Source organism: Mustela putorius, unplaced genomic scaffold, assembly GCF_011764305.1.
Source record: "Mustela putorius furo isolate JIRA1106 unplaced genomic scaffold, ASM1176430v1.1 tig00003834_pilon_pilon_pilon, whole genome shotgun sequence".
Lineage (NCBI taxonomy): Eukaryota > Metazoa > Chordata > Mammalia > Carnivora > Mustelidae > Mustela > Mustela putorius.
In genome coordinates this window covers 45,085,587-45,103,909 of record NW_025421987.1, presented here as the reverse complement: position 1 = coordinate 45,103,909, position 18,323 = coordinate 45,085,587, and the positions used below count along the sequence as shown (strand labels likewise).

General features: G+C 45.0%; 1 protein-coding gene across 1 annotated transcript in view; it reads left to right on the top strand.

The window, feature by feature from the left end:
- The first annotated feature begins 2,248 nt into the window (after window positions 1-2,248).
- Window positions 2,249-18,323, top strand: part of FSTL1 (follistatin like 1) — a 53,375-nt gene continuing 37,300 nt past the window's right edge. Inside the window, exons 1-2 of the mRNA XM_004772789.3 lie at window positions 2,249-2,844; window positions 3,002-3,058. Coding sequence (XP_004772846.1) covers window positions 2,842-2,844; window positions 3,002-3,058 — 60 coding nt within the window. The 5' untranslated portion in view covers window positions 2,249-2,841. The remainder of the gene's footprint in view (window positions 2,845-3,001; window positions 3,059-18,323) is intronic.

Here is an 18,323-nt window from a genome sequence, read left to right as displayed (position 1 = left end):
AGAACAACAATTATGTGAACAAGTATTAAACATTGCATAACAGTATACTATAAAATGCCAAGTTGTAAGACTATATAATCAACTGTTAACCTTGGAAAAGTATACAAATTTTTCTAAGTTTCAGTTTCCTTATTTGGGAAATGGAAGCAATGAAAAAAATGCATTTTCTGTTTGTTGTGATGATTAAATAAAATAAGATGCGTTGAATGGCTCTGTAGTACCTAGTACACAGTACCAGCTGCAACTCAGATGCAAAACAGGGTCAATGAAATAATGGCTACCATTTATAGAGGTCTACAACTTGCCAGACACTTTCTAGAACCTACCACATTTACATTTCACAATCCTCTGCAAGACATTATCATTGCTATCTGTCAGATGCAGAAACCTAGGTTCAGAGAGTGTAAGTAATTTGATGAAGGTTACACAGCTAGTAAGTGGTAGTGACCACATTGAAAGCCAGGTTTGTTAGACTTTAAACCTCATGTCCACTACGGCCAAGTTATTGTCAGAAATGGTGCTAGAGAAGCAAAGAAACTTCACTTGGGTCCTGGGGAGAGAAAGACAGACTTTGACTTTGAATAGACACAAGGAGAAAGAGAGGAAAGGAGATCATGCCAGATTCTGAGGGGGTGCAGTTGATGTGTGAGGGATAGAAAGTATTTTGAGTTATTAGAGGGCAGGAGCAAAACCTTATACATCACATTTGCTTTCAGTCCTAGCACAGAGACGGGAGCAGAGGGCTGGGAGGACTTCTATTCCCTACCTCTCTTTTTTCCATATCAAGGGAGTAGAATGAGTTTCTGACTGGTGAGCTTGAAAGAGGAACTAAATATGTGTCGCTCTGACCCCTCAAGTTTGGGGAGCTCGCCTGCCCTAGAAATCATGTGTTTTCTGCTTTTCCAAAAACTGCAAAACTGCAGTCAATTTTATAAGAGCAGATTTTCACAAAAGGGGTCCCTCTGCATCTCCAGGCTTCTATCAGTCATGAGGAAGTTGGGGGGCAGTTCTAGCTTCCCAGTGTTACACAGCAAATCGTCCAATCCCTCTTGGGACTGCCAGGTACTATGAGATCCATTTAACATGTCTTATTTCATTTAATTCTGGGGCAAAGTACATGCAGATCCATTGTCCTCCTAGATCCAAGCCATGGTCACCCTTCCAGTGCCTGCCCCCAGGACAAAGCTGAGATTTTCCCTTTGGTGAGTCTGACTCCAATGGCTATCTCAATGAGTTGCAAACCCGCACGGGGAACATGGGTGCTATCTGAAACCCCCTAAATCACAACAGTAAGCAATCAAGAAACCGATGCATATGAAAAGTTCAGAGGTGGGTGACAATACCGGCCTGATTTGAGCAAAGGGACTGTATTAAGTAGCTGAAGTACAGTTACATAAATAGGTTGGCCCGGGTGATGGGAGCCTTTCAGGAAAGGGGGAGAGTGAATGCGATGTGTGGAAGAAGAGTGCTAAAAGTTTCTGAGGAGAGGAAGAGCCTGAGGAGTACAGTTGAAATTAGGTAGTGAAAACACCGCAACGGGTTGCAGTGGAGACTAGGGGAGGAGAGTCTGGAGCCAGAAAGCAACCAGAGGTGGTTTCCAGAATTCCCGAACGAGGGAGGATAAAGGTCTGGCCCAGGGAAGTGGAAATGTGAATGGCCGTGAAGAGATGCACGTGAGATCTCGAAGGGAAACCTGCCAGCACGCGTTGAAACCAGGGTCTAGGGAATGGGGAAACGTTTTGATGGCGCTCCACTCCTTGGAAAGAAGTAGGTGAGCAGGCCCGGGAGCTGATGAGAAGGGGGAGCTCAGCCTCGGGCATGATAAATCTGTCAGGTGTCAAGGGGATTTGTTTCGGTACCAGGGACACGAGGCACAAAGTGGGAAAGACGCCGCAGCCAGGAGTTTGGGGAGTTAACATCTTCAAAGAGGCAGCGTAGGATCCTGGGAAGAAGTTGGTGGAGATGGGAAGCAAGAATAGGGAGGGGACCTGGGATGACGGGGGTGGGAGTAAGGGCACAGGTAATGGGGGGCAGACAGAAGAAAGAAGGGGGTCACCACTCTTGGACCAGAGGAAAGGACGGGATGAGGTTGCTGGCAAACGCTGGAGTCCATATCTTTTTAGCAGAGGGGGCCGGCTCCCAGCTCTCCCCCAAGGAAACTGACGGTTGAACCCAAAGCAGCCTTCCCCTGGCTGGCTGGTCTCCCGGCCTCTGCACCCACTTCCTCACACTCTGTCTGCCGTGACGCCCTGGTCCCTGGGCTGTGAGGGGGTCCCTCTGCACCTCTTTCCATCAGTCGTGGGGGGCGGCTCCGGCTCCCCAGGCCGCAAGGATCCCTTTCCTGCACACTGCCGCCCCAGACCCGGCCGGGAGCCCCCTGCAGCACCGCCCACCTGGCCATCGCCGCAGCCCGCGCCCACGGCCCGCCAGAGCTGCAGCAAGCCAGAGGGCCCTCCCGGGGGTGGGGTTTCGGCCCCCCATCCCTCTCCGCCTTTGTTGCAGCGCCCCCCGGATACCCCGTCTCTGCCTCTGCCCCCAGGTCCCCGCGGCCTGAGGAGAGAGGGGTTTGTTCGGTCGGAGCCAGGACGCACGCGGGCTCCCCAGAGCGAGGGGCGGGGAGGACCGAGCGGAGCCGCGAGCCGCGGGGGCCGCTGCTGCAGAAGGGGAGGAGAATGGGGAGGAGCTGGGGGCCAGGCAGTCGGGGAAGGAGGGGTCTTAAGGGGCGGTGAGCGCAGGTCGGATTTCCTCGGAGGCTGCCGAGCGAGCGGCGGAGCTCCCACCTTCCCTCAGAGCTCGCTGCGGCCGCCCTGCCCCGCGCCCTCAGGAGACCGGGACCGGACCATGGTGAGAGCTGGACGCGCGGCGCGGGGCGCGGTGGTCCAACCCCCTTCGCGCGGACGAGGGTGACCGGGCGGAGGGGGCGAGTCCGCAGGACCCCGCGAAGTTTCCCGGGTGGGCGCGGGGCCCGGCGCCTTCAGTCTCGTTCTTCTCTCTTCCGCAGATGTGGACACGCTGGCTCGCGCTCGCGCTGGTGGCGGTCGCCTGGGTCCACGCCGAGGTAGGTGAGCGGCCGAGGAGGTCCGAACTCGGGCTCCGGGGCCACTTGGGTGTGCGCGCCGGACGGGCGGGGAGTGCGTCCTGGGGATGTTCTCCCGGGGTGGGACTGGGAGTTTCCATGCGTGGGGCGAGGGGGCGCTCCGAGCAGAAATGCTACTTGCGAAACTTAAACCTCCAGATCAGGAAAAGTAGTTTGGGCCATAAGCGGGAGCCCCAACGCGGCTAATATGGAGGGAGAGTGAGGAGGGGGAAAGAGGACGAGCTGGGCGGATTGGGACGGAGGCGGCGACGAGAGCCGCCCTTGAGTTCAAAAAGGCGACTTTGAGTTCTTTCCTTTAGTTAAGAGGAAATTAAAAATAGTTGGGGGCTTTTTCCTAACTCCTCGGGGAAAGGGGAGGGGAGAGATTCTTCTTTAGGGCGGAATGCTTTTTTCTTTTTTTATAAAGTAAGATTGTGATTCGCAGCCCTTTATTTATTTATTTATTTTACTTTGTAAAGTGCCCTCGGATTTTGTGTTAATATCAGGGCCATATAACAGTCTTTTAAAAGCTCAATTTTCCCGTAATGCAGCGTTGCGCAAGTGTAAGAGATCCGTTGCTCTGCTCTTTGGGGGCTCCACGTTTCCAAAGTATTTCAGCGCTTTTTTGGTAATGTTTTCCTTTCAACTCCAGTGACCTTCCTGAGATACTACAAACAAACCAACAAACCCTTCACTCACAAGCCCCTCCATTAACTCAAAGGTTTATGGACAGAAAATAAACAATTCCAAATTCCCTGGGCTCTAGTCTCCAGAAGAGTGAGGTCAGAAACCAAACATTTGATAATTATGGCAGGAAATGTGGAAGGAATTAAAAAGCATGAGGGAGAAGAAATGGAATGTACATTACAAAAGAAATAGCTCCCTGGTGGGTGGTTATTCCCCCTCTTTGAATTTTTTCTTCGAGTTACAGTTTAGCCCCACCCTTTGCATCACAGATTGACTCTGCCCAGCAAAAAAAATCACAAAAGCATGCAAGGTCTTCATGAGTTTAAAAAAAAAAAAAGCATATATTACTCTCACTTAATTCATCCATAAACTCTCACTTAATTCATTACTGTGTTATTGGTTGCACTGGAAACACAAACTCACAATGAAATTTTAAAAATAGCTAATATTTACTGGATATCTACTTTGTGTTGTAATGAAACCCCATTTTAATGATGGGGAAACTGAGTCAGAGGTTATGTATTTTATCCAGTGCCCTAAGATGTTACATGGTAGGGATAGGGATCTGAACCCCAACAGTCTGGCATCATACCCCTGGTTCTTAACCACTACCCCACAGAAGGTGTTCACATTTGGGGCATTGGACTGCATGTGTCTTTTCTTTTAAATCTTCACCAACCTTATGAGGTCAATTTTTTTATCCCCATTTTACAGAAGAGGAAACACTTTTAGGAGATTAGATAATGTGCCCAGGGTCACACAGCTAATTAGTTCTGAAGAAGGATCTGAATCCAGCTCCCTCAGTGTTTGGGGCCCATCTTGAACTCCAGATCTGCTTCTCATGCATTTTGTTTTCCAGGGTTTGAATTTGAGGGAGGATTGCTCTTCACTGGCTGATTTAGCCCTGGCTAGGGAACACCCTTCCATCCCTGCTATGGCCCTCAAAAGGCAGCTGCAGTCCAATGATGGATGAGGTGAATCCCTGGTTGGTTTTACTGGAGGCTTAGGAATTGCCAGCTAGTGTGTAAAATCACTCAGTGAACTGGAATGCAGATGTGAGTTACGAGGAAGCTGTTGGTTCCTGCACCAGAAGACTGAAAGCTGAAGGCCCTATAATACAAGGTCCAGTATCTATTCTAGGCAGGCTGCACTATTCCCCCACCCCACCCCCCCAACCTCCCCCACCCCCCGCACCAACTAGCATTGACTAGCATTGCAGGGAAAAGTTTTGTTCTCATAGGAAACTCCCCCAGCAGCAATTTCCTGCTTTGGGTGGAAAACCAGAGAGTTCTCCCACCAAATTCCCAGACAAAATCAAGGAGCCAAGGCATGAAAACTGAGAGAGTTGGTGCAGAAAGTAGACACGAACTCAGAGTACCTGAGGAGTAAGGAGGAGTAGGTATGATCCTGGTTACATTTCATACCTCCAGATTATTAAGGATTATCCTTTTTTTTTTTTTAAGATTTTATGTATTTATTCGAGAGGGTGGGGAGAGTAAGCAGAAGGGAGAGGGAGAGAGAATCTGAAGTAGACCCTATGCCGAGTACAGAGCCTGACGTGGGGCTCGATCCCACCATCACGATATCATGACCTGAACTGAAACCAAGAGTTGGACACTTAACTGACTGAGCCACCTAGGTGCCCCAAGTGAACTTTTAATCAATCCAGTCTCTTGATGTCTGGCCTGAGTAACATGTGGCAAGTTTTTAATCCATGTTAGCAATTTGTATATTATTTTAAGTCTTTTATAATTGTGCTTGGGATAGAACTTTTTTCCTTACCAACTATAAGAACATACAGCAAATAAAGCCAAATAATGATATTTACAACCTTTATTGACATGAATCCCTGTTAGTAGACCTTAGGGCTAAAGGTATACAAATACTGTTGAATTTTTTCAAAAAACAAAATTTTAAAAATCAACTTAGTTTTCTTGGTGCTTTTTGGTTTAATACAAGTGCGAGTACTTAATATATGTGATTCCTTGACAAATCATGTTGCTGTTGGAAGGAGCCAAGACTTCAGAATCAGAGGTGTCCCAGGCTTGGGAAAAGGGGGTTGTCATTATTAATGCCAGTCTGTAAATCCTGTTTGGTTAGATTCGGGAAACTATTAACAAATCTCATTAAGGGAAGTGTTCTATTTCAAATGTTTTCTATAGTCTCTTACTCACTTGGTACTACTTGCTTTTTTGATTGCTTCCTCTCTTTTACTTTCTCCTTTCTTAATACTCTTTTATCACCAATGTATGCCTTCTGGCAGCTTCCCCACATTCTGCTCCCTCCACCTGAGCTCACTCTTTGCAGTCTATGCTTGAGAGGGGATATTGGCGAGGGTAGCACAGGTCTGCTGAAGAGTATATGTTAGCATCTATATGGGTGAGGAAATGGGGGGGGGGTTGGCAGCAGCTTGAGGGAATGCTTCAACTAACAGTGACAAGGCTACCCCTTTTCTAGATTCTGTTGGGAGGGGGGTATGTGGGCTTGCTCATTCTTCACCCATTCCCCTCCCACAGAGAATTACTGCAGTTAAGTGAGAGGTGTGGACAGAGGCTAGGAAAGTTGGACAGTCCAGGCATGAAAACATGTGCCCTTGGGCCTCAGTGGGTGGATCCAAGTCCACTCTAACATGGCAGGCTGGAAGGGACCCTGTGGCCCAGCTGCCTGCTTCTGAAAGACAGCCTTGGCGAGCACCCAAGCACACTTCCGCTCTCCCTCAGCGGCTGTGTCTGCTAATGCTCTGATTGCCAGCATCCCAGGTCTATAAAATCACCATGATAAGTCACATGTGCAAGGGAGTGATGCACCAATCAGAGCACTCACTACATTAAGGCATAACTTGACCCATGAACTGTGAGTGCATCACTTCAGATAATAGTAACAATAATAATTACCCAGACAAAGGATTATTAGGTCCTTGTCCTGTTGAAGCCAGATTTCTCATTTATAGCCCATTATCAACGTACAAGTTAATCAATCACTAGTGGGGTTTTATTGGCTGATGTGGGATCTTCTCTATATCCTTCAGAATTATTCTAATGGTGGATTCATGGAGGTCCAGAGTCTGACGCACTTTCTCTGACTCCTCCTTAGAGCCGCAGCAGAACTAGGATTTTAATATTCATCTTGTACATTAACCTCTAAAATAATATCTTGTTTATCCATTCACAAATAAACTACTTGCTGTGATTCTAAAGACCATTATTGGAAATCAGAATGTTAAAACATAGCAGGGCTTCTGCTGAATAACCAGAACGGAAGGGCAAGCACCCTGCACACTGAGGCCTGGCCACTGAAGCTGTCTTTAGAAAAAGGACATGTTAAAGTTCCCATGCAAGCCTCTGGATTGAGTGATGGAAAGCAGGAGTCAGTTCCCAACCTCAAAGGAGCTAGTTGGGAAGGAGCGGTGAGGTGGCAATCAGTGGACATGAGGCTGCGATTGATGTAATGTCCAGGAGAAGAAAATAAAGTCTTCAAAGTCAGTGGGTCAGAAAGATGTGTTTCTAGGAAAACAGAGAAAACGATGAACTGTAAATACCAGTGGTCACACACAATGATTTGAAAATGTCAGTGTCATTTTCCTACTCCTCTTCAAATAACTGGACATCAAGATAAAATTCCTAGTAGCCATAAACAGAATGAATGTAATGACACCAGATATTATAGGACTGAAAAAAACCTTATACTTAGATGGATTAATTTTGTAAGCCAGGTGGTTAATGTCACGCAAGTCACTGCATAATTTTCTCTAAAGTTGCTGTCTTCTGGTGCCTGTGACTTTGGCGTGGGGTGCTTTCTGTGGGAGCGAGTCATTACCAGCACAGACCTTCTCTTCACAGAGCCCATCAGGCAGTACTGCAACGGGCTGAGCACGCCCTGCACCCAGGGCATAGTCATGCCTGAAGTGTAGACATGGTCTCTGCCCTCAGGTTGCTTTCAGTCTAAAGATGGGCCAGGTGCTTAAAACTGTGGCAGCTATAATATTGTTATACCTACAAGATGAACAAGTGTCTTTATAATTGTAATTATTGCTCTTTTATTTTACATTAATGTAGGGCTTCCCTGGTTTTTAAAGTTTTGTGGTTTTTTATTTGTTTGTTTAACGTTAGTATAATGCACAAACCCTTAAGGTACAGCTTGATGAATTTTACAGATAGATACATCCAAGTAGCCACCACCCAATCAAGAGTGAGGGAATAGGTGCAGAAAGCAGGCTGTGAACTCAAGGTATGTGGAAACAGTTACAATGAAAAGAGTGAGGGGTTGATATGATCAGTTACATTTTATCACTCATCATTTAATTAGTCCAGGCTCTTCATGCTTGGCCCTAGTAATATTTGGCAAGCTTTTAATTCATGTTTTAACAGTAAACCTTTAATAATTATGAAAAGGTAAATTGACCCTTTCCATATGATAATTGCAATTTGGATATTATTGTAAGCATTTTAGCTTGTAGTTAACAGTGTTTATACTAGAAAATTGTTTTTCTTGTTAACTACACAGGCGTAGAGCAAACACAGTTAAATACAGTCTTTATTGACATGAATCCATTTTAGCAGACTTTGGATCAGCTTTGGGGGAGCTGACTTGGCTATTTTGCAGCTGGAAATTCCGAGGCTCAATATAATCTACACTGAGAAACTAAATCAAGGAAGGAAACTAAAATAATTCTTTTTGACCACTTTGCCCTGGCCATTATTACTTTCAGAGGAACTACATAAGGTGTCCATTACATTATTTATGATGGCAGAAAACTTAAAATCTACTGCATATCCAACAATAGGAGAAGAGTTAAGGGTTAACAACAATACGTGCCACTAAAAGTTGTGTTTACAAAAATTTATAAGGCTCTGGCAAATGATTACAATTTAAATTAAAAAGCAGAACACTTGCCACTCTGCATTATCCTCACAACTGCATACAGATTTATAGAGAAGTATAGCAAAGTGCTTTAAAATTCATCTTGAGTATTCTTGTGACCCCTCTTTTTCAGGAGGAATTTACCCTCCTAATATATGCTATTCTATTTAAATTTTAAAAATGAGCTATTTTCTGATAAAATATGAAAATGTAATATGCTCCTGAAAAGCTTAGAGAATATAGAAAAGACTAGAAGAAAGAATGAAATTACCATGATTCTACTACCTAAAGATAAATCAGCCCTTTATCACTCCTTTCAGAGAAATTGTCAATCAACAGGGGTATGTGGTGAGCCTACTAGACACTGTAGGCAATAAAATTAAGTATCTCACAACACTGTGAGATAAATGGCCTACAGTGATGGTACGAAGATGGCATGCATGTCACAACTACCCTCTCCCTAACCCCTGACAGACATTGCTAATCAGTCATAGAATACTGTCCTCCTGAGTCTGGAGAAGCTTTGAAAATCCTCAGCGAGGTTCTGGGTAGCCACTAGCAATTAGTTATTCTGTGTGTGATATAAAAGATACTTGCCATTCCTTCTACAAACATCAATCCAATCTGACAGACCCTGGTATATCTTTAAGCAAAATTAAGGTGATTAGAAGGCAGAGGTCAGGACTATGTGAAACAAAGAAAACATGGGGTAATAGATGGTGTGACTAGGGTAACGAATAGATGAAAATGTCAAAAAAAGAAAAGGGGGGGCACTTTATTCCTTCCCAAGCTTTTGACTTCTTAAGACAAATTCAAACACCTTGAAGGGAGCCAAACCCTCTAATGCTGGCCATCAACAAGAATATGATAATGAGAATTTTCTTGGCTGTTCTGATGGAGTAAACAGTTGTTCTTGCTAAGGCTCTACGAGCTGCTGCTGTCATAGATAACAGCTCCTGCATTAGCAGCCATCTGGCAATAACTTGCTAATAGAAAGCTCTTTGGGTAGTTGGAGTACAAAATATACCCTATAAATCTGCATTTTCTGCTGTGGTTGGAGGAGTTCCATGAAATCTCTTCACAGACTTTTTATGTGCTCATTTGGAAACCATCACCAAGAAGCTATTCCCAGGATTAAGTCTGAATTTATGACCCTTAAAATGTTCCCTGAATAATCCTGGACACTATTTTTGACCAGCTTAACTGGTGCCAAAACAAGTCATGTGACACATGGCAAAAGCCATGGCATGTTACAGGCCCGGATTTATACATGTGTGTGTGTGTCATGGGATATTGGCTTCAATTGATAGAAGGAAACTACCTCTTTGTCGTTACTTTTTATCTTGTTCAAGACTTAAAATTTTTGTGTCTGAGGCAAAATTTGTCTTTTCCTCCTCAGTCTTTGACTCTGTCATGCAGTAATAGTAAATGAATGTAATTTATTGATCTATGGGCATGCCAGGCATTATGCCAGTCCCTTTGCCCATATGCTGCTACTGAGAAGAGTGTGGAACTACAAGGCAGTACCGGGTAGATACCTGTTCTGAAGGAGTTGCTATTACCATAGCTCCTGTGCAGCTCAATTGGATCTGGCCAAATTTAGGGGGCCAGATTTATGGCTTTCTCAGAAAGTACCACCCCCTTCTTCAACTCTGGCTGCTGGTCCAGAAACGCTGAAATGCAGCAGGATTTTCTGAGAAAAATCAGAAAATCCTGTTGTATCCTTCTGAGAAGGATGCCTTCTCAGAACTTGGGAGGCCCTGTTTGAGTCACTGGGGCCATTTGCTGCCTGTCCACGTGGACTACTTGACCAACCTGTCCAGTAGGCGGCAGCTTTCTGTGTGGAAATTGTGTCTATTCCACGTGCTCATCTTTTCTCTTACATTCACATCCCTCAAGCCCTCCACGGAGTCCCTTTCTTCATCCTCTTCTCTTGTTTGTGTATCTGGGTGTTGCCAACTTTTATCTTTTACACGGAGCCTGCTACAGCTCCTTCTTATCACTAAGAAGGACGTTATAAAATAAGGAGAGTCCTTGACTTTGAAGTCCTGCTCTGCCCCTTTCTTAAGCCACCTAATATCTGACTTGCAGCTTCAGTTAATAGCAAGGGCTCTGGGTAATGCGCTGGTTTGAATGCTGCCCTTGTCTGGCTGTGAGACCTTGTATAAGTTACTTAACCTCCATGAGCTCACTTTGCTTATCTGTAAAATGGGGATAATGGCCATCTCTCTGCATATCTCCAGTTAGATAATGGATAAGGTTTCCTCTACTCATGGAACATAGTCAACACCTGCAAGAGATAAGTGCCTGTTACCAGCTCCTACAATGCACTGACAAAGGCTGTTTTTGACTCTGTAACGATTTCAGTAAGAGAATTCTCAATTTATGTATGAACATCCACTAGGCATGGTCTGTATTTGTACAACCTGTGTGCTGGTTCAAGGTCACTGTATTTCATTTCTGATTTATCTTTGAGAGGAAGGACAGCATAATTGTTCAGTGCTAGGCCCTTGAAGCTGGATTACCTCAATTCAGTACTGGCCCTATGACCTTGGGGGAGTTACTTAACCTCTCTCCACCTGTATCCTCATCTATAAAATGGGTTTTACTAGAGAGTTTTTGCTCCATAGGCTAGTTGTGAGCATCAAAAAAGCTCTTACATGTAAAGCAGTTAGAAGAGTGGCTCAGCCCATAGAATGTGGTATTAGCTACTAGTATCGTTCTTGTGGTGTCTATTTATTGGAAGAGCTCCAGAACTCTTGGGGTGTGGGAGTGGGTGAGGGTGTACACGCCCATGGCTTGCAGAAAACTCTCCTTGCCTCTTTTACTCTCTCCAGAGATTAAGGATCACCTGTTTTTGAAATGACAATAAACGACAAGTAGGATATTTATTTCAGTGGATGATTTGATGCCCAGAATTTGTATCAGAGCCCTTGCTTCTACTGAGCCAATCTTGCTTTCAGACTTCTAGATAGTATTTCCTATCCTGCAGGAAAAGAATTAGGTGCTCATTGAGCACCTCCTGTGCACAGGCAGTGGGCTGTGCCAACCAGCAGAGGTTCTCCCTAAAGGCAGTGAATGAGGGAGAATAGCAGAAAAGGAAGAAGAGGGAGAAGAAGCAAAGAGAGACTAAAGCTCCTGGAGTTTTTCCACATTCTCCCCTGGGCCCCTCCTTCTTACATATGGAGATGGCCTCCAATAGATTGGATTTTTTGTGGGATGGTCATTTTCATATTTTCTTGCTGTCATCCCTATAGCACACCTGTTAGTGGGACACGAATTCTAAATTTGGGGTTTGGAAACTATGATCAGGCAAAGGACTAGAACCCTTTAGGTTTCATTGCTCGAAACATAAATACCTACTCTCAAAGACAGGGTAGGGGAGTATTCCTGGAACAGGCTGCGATTTGTCCCTTTGGGAACCAAGGCAACGCTCTAGGTGTTTTGCACACAAACCTTAAGTCCTCTGTCTGGGCACTGCTGTGTCTGGCAGCGAGCCCTGACTGCAGCCCCACGTGGTCACTGATCCCAGGACCTGGAGCTGGGTCTTTATTGCTGCCCGTGTTGCTCTTTCCTCTTCATCTCTCCCTTCTACCTCCTTGTCTTTCCTCTTCTTTCTCGTTTTCCTCCAACACCGTTATGGAGAGGTCATCCTGGAGGGTTCAGGCTGCCTTGGGAGCTGCCAAAACATACACCGACCACCAGGTTCACGTTTTATTCAGAGACAAACCTACACAAAGTGTTCCTGCAGTGTTTTGCTTCACCCCTCCAGGACAAAGTAAAATTTCACAAAGGTAGAGAGTTAACTCAAGGAAAAAAGTAAAAAGTACCACAACCCTGTTCTCTGTCAGACACTAAGGTAGTGCTGGTCACTAAGATGTAGACCGTGTTCCTCAGGAGCCTGCCGTCCAGTGGGGAAGACAGACAGGGACTGAGGCTCAGAGTGACCCAGTGTGGGAAGTACCAGGATGTGCCTGAGAATCTACCCCATTACCGGGGGATCTGGGAAGGCTTCCAAAAGGTCTCCCAAAGCTGCACCGCCAAAGATGAGTGGTAGTTAGCCAGACAACTGCAGGAGAAGAGGGAAAGAGCCTTGTCTTATTTAATTCTCACAACCTGATAAGAAGATATTATAATCTTCATTACTTCATCAATGAAGAAACCGTAGCTCAGAGAATTCAGTTAGTTACTCACAATCAGCCACCTAGTAAAGAGTAAAGCTAGGATATAAATTCACACTTCAGCTCTTGAAGCAGTTGCCCTCTGTGCTAGGCCCATCATGTCTTAATTTTGAAAGGGACTCTGAAAACAAATGAAAAACATTTTTTGCCAGGTCACATGGACACGATAAAAACCAACCAACAAAACCCCAGACCAAAAACCTGTAAAGGCCTCCTCGTGTTTTTAAATTTTTTAAAAAGATTTTATTTATTTGACAGAGATCACAAGTAGGCAGAAAGGCAGGCAGAGAGAGGAGGAAGCAGGCTCCCCACTGAGCAGAGAGCCCGATGCAGGGCTCGATCCCAGGACCCTGAGATCATAACCTGAGCTGAAGGCAGGGGCTTTAACCCACTGAGCCATCCGGGTGCCCCACTGGCCTCCTTGTGTTTTGTTCGTAAGTGTCTGGATCCAAATTTCTGTGGACCACATAGGCAGGGTATGACCTCCACCTGGTTCAGGTTCAGTGGCTTCTTTAACGTTAGGGCACCTGCTGCATTGTTTTCAGTGGTTTAAGGGATGTTTTAAGACAGTGTATTTGTGCTTCAGATGCATTCACCAGTGTTCCACATTGAGTCAGACCAATTTGAAGACCACTCCAAAGCTCCAGCTGAGCTGCTGTGGGTATGGTCGTTTGGAGCCAGTGCAACTGGCCAAGGAGAATGGGGTGACTCCATCCTGCACTCTCTGTGCCCTGGCATAGAGCTTGTCTTTATGCCCAGAGGAGGGGGTATTTTCTTTCTAACCGATACTCAGACTCTCCAAACCCAGCATTTTCTCTCAGATGTGTGAGGCTTATTGGACCATGGTGGCCATTTCTCCATCTGTACATTTTATAAATCGTTATCAGTAGTCATAAAATTTTTGTAACAGGCCTCCATCAAAAGCCAGTTCTATATCTTTGTGGGGTTTCCTCATGGATTTGGCTAAGATGATACAAATGAGAATTTTTTTTTTAAAGATTTTATTTATTTGACAGAGAGATCACAAGTAGGCAGAGAAGCAGGCAGAGAGAGAGAGAGGAGGAAGCAGGCTGAGCTCCCCGCTAAGCAGAGAGCCTGATGTGAGGCTCGATCCCAGGACCCTGGGACCATGACCTGTTCTTTTGTACCCACAAATGTGCTCCTTTGGGCTGCTGCTCAATTCCATCTAGTTTGGGGAACTATGATTCCACAGGAACTAGGAAAAGCATTCCCAGCTTCTCTCTGATTGCTGGATTAGCACAACTTCCTTCAGCCCACAGCTGAATTCCAGCCCCCAGGAAGAAATGTCTTAGATTGAGTGAACTCCCAGCCCGGAGCATGTCAGAGGCTGTGTCATGTGTTTGCATTAGCTGAACAAAAAGAAAGCAGGATTTCTGGCCCCGCTCCCCCACCTCCCGTAGCCCCCTCTGGAGGGGCCGGTTAAAGTCTAGACAGTGTCTGCTTGGCACCATGCCTTTCTAGCACGATCTGCACAGTTCTGTAACTCTGACTTGTGTTGCCTCTCCTCTCTCACTTTCCCAGTTTTCTTAGTCTGTCTCACACTGTCTCAGGGGGAGAGGGGGCTTACTGGCCTGAGCTGCATGCATAAGAAGCAGGTTAGTGAATTTATGAGACTGTCAGGTTTCAGCTGTCTTGAGACGGTGGGAGTCACGGAAATGCCAGCAGTGCTGGCCAAATCTGTGGCTGAGCTCCCAGAGATTCCTGATGTGAGCCAGCTTCAGACAAGCCTCCTCTTATTGGCCAGAGATGGACTGGAGTGAATGACTCACGTCAGACCGTGGCACCCGGGTCAGAAGCCTTGTGCCTTCCGCTGGTCGTATGACCTTGGGTAAGTCACCAGGCTCCTCATCTGCAAAATACTGGAGTTGGAGCGGGGGAGCTCTAGAACCCGGCCGACAAATCCTATCCATAGGAGAGGAGGCAGACAGTTAGGTTGGATTGTCAAAATATTCTTAATGAAATTAAGATATTGATTAGCTCCTATCTTAGGGGATGGCCCAAGGGGGAGCAGTTTGAAAAGAGAAGCTGGCCAGGAATGGGAAGAAAAGAGCAACTAAAAGCAGTAGGCCTTTTGTGTCTCTTGGTTCCTCCCGCGTGTGCCGAGTGCCCTGTGAATAGTACAGCATGAGGCCCTTGAACAGTCTGCGTGCCTGAGAATCCCAAATGCTGGTTGCCCTATAGAGAGGAATCACTTGATTTTCCACTTCAGAAACCAGATGCTCAACATCACTGGGAAAGAAATGAAGGATGCTGGGTCTGCTTGGGGTTGAGCAAATAATTTTTTCAAAAAAGGAAAACAATTCAGAGTTCTAAAGTGTGCAACTTGAGCTTCTATTGAGCTTATTTAAAAAAAAAAAACTACTTTCCTCTGATCTTTGTAAATGTTCTTTTAAAGCTAATGGTGCAGTATTGAAATGGCTTACAAAAATAGTTGTCTGGAATTGCTGTGTGGACCCCAGTTTTGTTTTTCTGGAATGCATCTTGCCTTCTCACCATGCCACCTGGCCATGACCAAGGTCCTAGGTTTCCTGACTAGGTATTGATGAAGTTGATGCCCTGGTCCCCAGGCCCTTCTCCAAATCAGTTCAAGGCTATTAACAGCTGAGGCCTTGACCTTGACCTCTTTGGTGTTGACTTCACCAGGTAAATCAAGTGACCTGTGAGGGTGAACTCAGTAAGGAAACAGAGGCCAACACAGATGTTTTAGTCCTACTGAAAGACTTGATGACTTAACTGCACTCCAAATCCTAAACCCTGCTGGATGACCCCAGTATGCTATATTATCAGTCCTGTGTGGGGACACAGCCCAATGTTGCCTGTGGCTTTCCTAATAAATCTACTTGTACAGTGTCAGAATTGAGTTAAAATTGGCTGTGCCCTAGAATAGACTGTATATACAGACATACACATAAATTTCACTACTTAATTGACTTAACTGATATTACTTAATTGAATTCGATTTCACTACTCAGAGAATAGGACTGTCAACCTGTAGCTCGATATACTTCCACCACAAAAAGAACCCCAAATTCCTATTGGAACTTATGAAGAGAAGCATGTATGTTATTAAATTTCCCTTAATGTGACCCTTCTAATTTAGTTTAGTATGTGACCTCCATTATACTGTCCTGATTCCTTCCTAAACCAAGGCACATAGAAAACAGTGATGAGGAGGGATTATTTTTGTGCGCGGGAAGTTGGCTTGTTAATGAACATTACGTAATCAATGTATGGTATTCATTTGTTCATTCATTCATGTCCTACCTCATTTTGAAAATTAGAAGTACATACTGTTTTTCCAGTCAAATCCCATAGCTAGCAAGTCCTGCTAACTTCTGTTAGTGTTAGGCTAACTATTTTCAGCTATGGAGAGGGACCCAAGTTTGTGGCATATTTGCAAGAGAGGAAAATAAAATACATAAGGAACTCAGCAACAGAAAAATTTCTGGTGACTCTCACGGGGATACCTGGCTCATCTAAAGCTTAGTAAGAAATTGATAAATGTGCAGAGTTTCTCTTAGAGCAGCTAAATCTATTGAACGGAGCACAGACTCAGACATGCCTGAGTTCCCTTCATGGCCGGGGTCCTTATCAGGAGAACCCAGGTAGGGTTTCTGAGGTAGCCCACTCAGCTCACAAAAGCCTGCTTTGGAATGCAGGCAGATTCACAAATGCTCAGAATGCTTAGCTTCACTTCTCCAAGGGCAGCCTTATCCACAGGTCTTCCCTATATGCTATCATTATGATGCTACAGTTGATTAGGGGCAGGCTAAGGTCTATGTCAGAAGCAAGAAATTCAGCTGGCTTCCCCTCAGAGTCCTAAGAACTGTTCTGGACTGTGTCCATTTGTGCTTTGTTCCCCTACCCATCCTCTAGTCTTCTATCCTTGGCATTTTCTGTTTTCTTTCCTTTCTCAGCCTGTGTGACCTTGGCCTTGCTGACAGCCAGATGCAAAGAAGCAGACTTCCTGGTTTAGCTATGTTATTTTAAGGGTAAAGACTTCTACTTTATGCATTAATTGGTGTTTGCATCATGTTCAACAGAAGCATAATTTTCTGCATGGCATGAACAGCTGGCTAATGATCAAAGAAAACCCCGGCACAAGGACCCCTACTTCAGGTGTGAGTTCATTAGGGGTTTCTCAACCTCCTTTCTTGAGGGGACGGGACTTGAAGGGAGAATGGCTTTGGGAAGTGTTTTGAGTAAAGAGGCCAGACACTGAAGTCTTTGCTAAATGTGGGATATAATAAATTCAGTACCCACTGCAGACTTTTTTTTTTTTAAGATTTTTATTTATTTATTTGACAGAGAGAGATCACAAGTAGGCAGAGAGGCAGGCAGAGAGAGAGGAGGAAGCAGGCTCCCCGCTCAGCAGAGAGCCCGATGTGGGACTCGATCCCAGGATCCTAGGATCATGACCTGAGCCGAAGGCAGTGGCTTAACCCACTGAGCCACCCAGGTGCCCCTGTAGACTTACTTATTAATAAATTTCCTGAACTACTTGTGGGCCATATTGTTTAAGGAACAAGTACAAAGTTAATACCATTTATGTCTGAGAGATACAACTGGGCAACTGTCCCTTATATGTAACAATATATATGGGTAATGAGTCTTACTGTAGGGATTATTTTGTAATGTATAAAAATATCAAATCACAATGATGAACACCTGAAACTTAAATTATGTGAGTTAAACATCAGTAAAATATTAATTAAAGAAAAAAGCATGTAGCATACAACCTGGATAATAAGGAAATATAAAAGTTGGGTTTTGGGGCGCCTGGGTGGCTCAGTGGGTTAAAGCCTCTGCCTTCAGCTCAGGTCATGATCCCAGGGTCCTGGGATCGAGTCCGGCATCAGGCTCTCTGCTCTGCAGGGAGCCTGCTTCCTCCTCTCTCTCTGCCTGCCTCTCTGCCTACTTGCCATCTCTGTCTGTCAAATAAATAAATAAAATCTTTAAAAAAAAAAAAAGTTGGGTTTTTGTGTGTGTTCATTACATGCCTTATATGGGCATTCCCTTTGCTTAGACTAAAATAAGGAAGCCGTAAAGATTTGAAATCCTCTAAGAACAGCCAAGGCTGAAGGGTGTTCATCCACAGTGTTGGTCATTTTACAGCTAGGAAATTGCATTTCCCCACTAATTTCTCTTTACACATTGATCAAATAGAGGGCTGCTCATTTCCTGCCTAAGCTGTATCCTTGACTTGCTGGTGGATTAGAGTAGAGCAAGCTGCAGTCTTCCCCAGTGGCTATATTTCAGTTGGTGGTTGGGTTATTTTTCTAGGTAATGCTACGATTATTTTGCCCAGTGTAAAATAAATAGCATTGTCATTTAGTAACCATAATGACTCATGTTACAGTAGCCTGGAATGTAAAGACCTCCCTACTCCCCAGTTATCTATTATTTGAGTCCAGGAAAGGTCTTCTTTGTGCTGAAGTTGGTGAAGTGTGTGTGGTGTTTGGGTGTGTGGTATTTGTCTCCCAGATGATTGAAGGTGG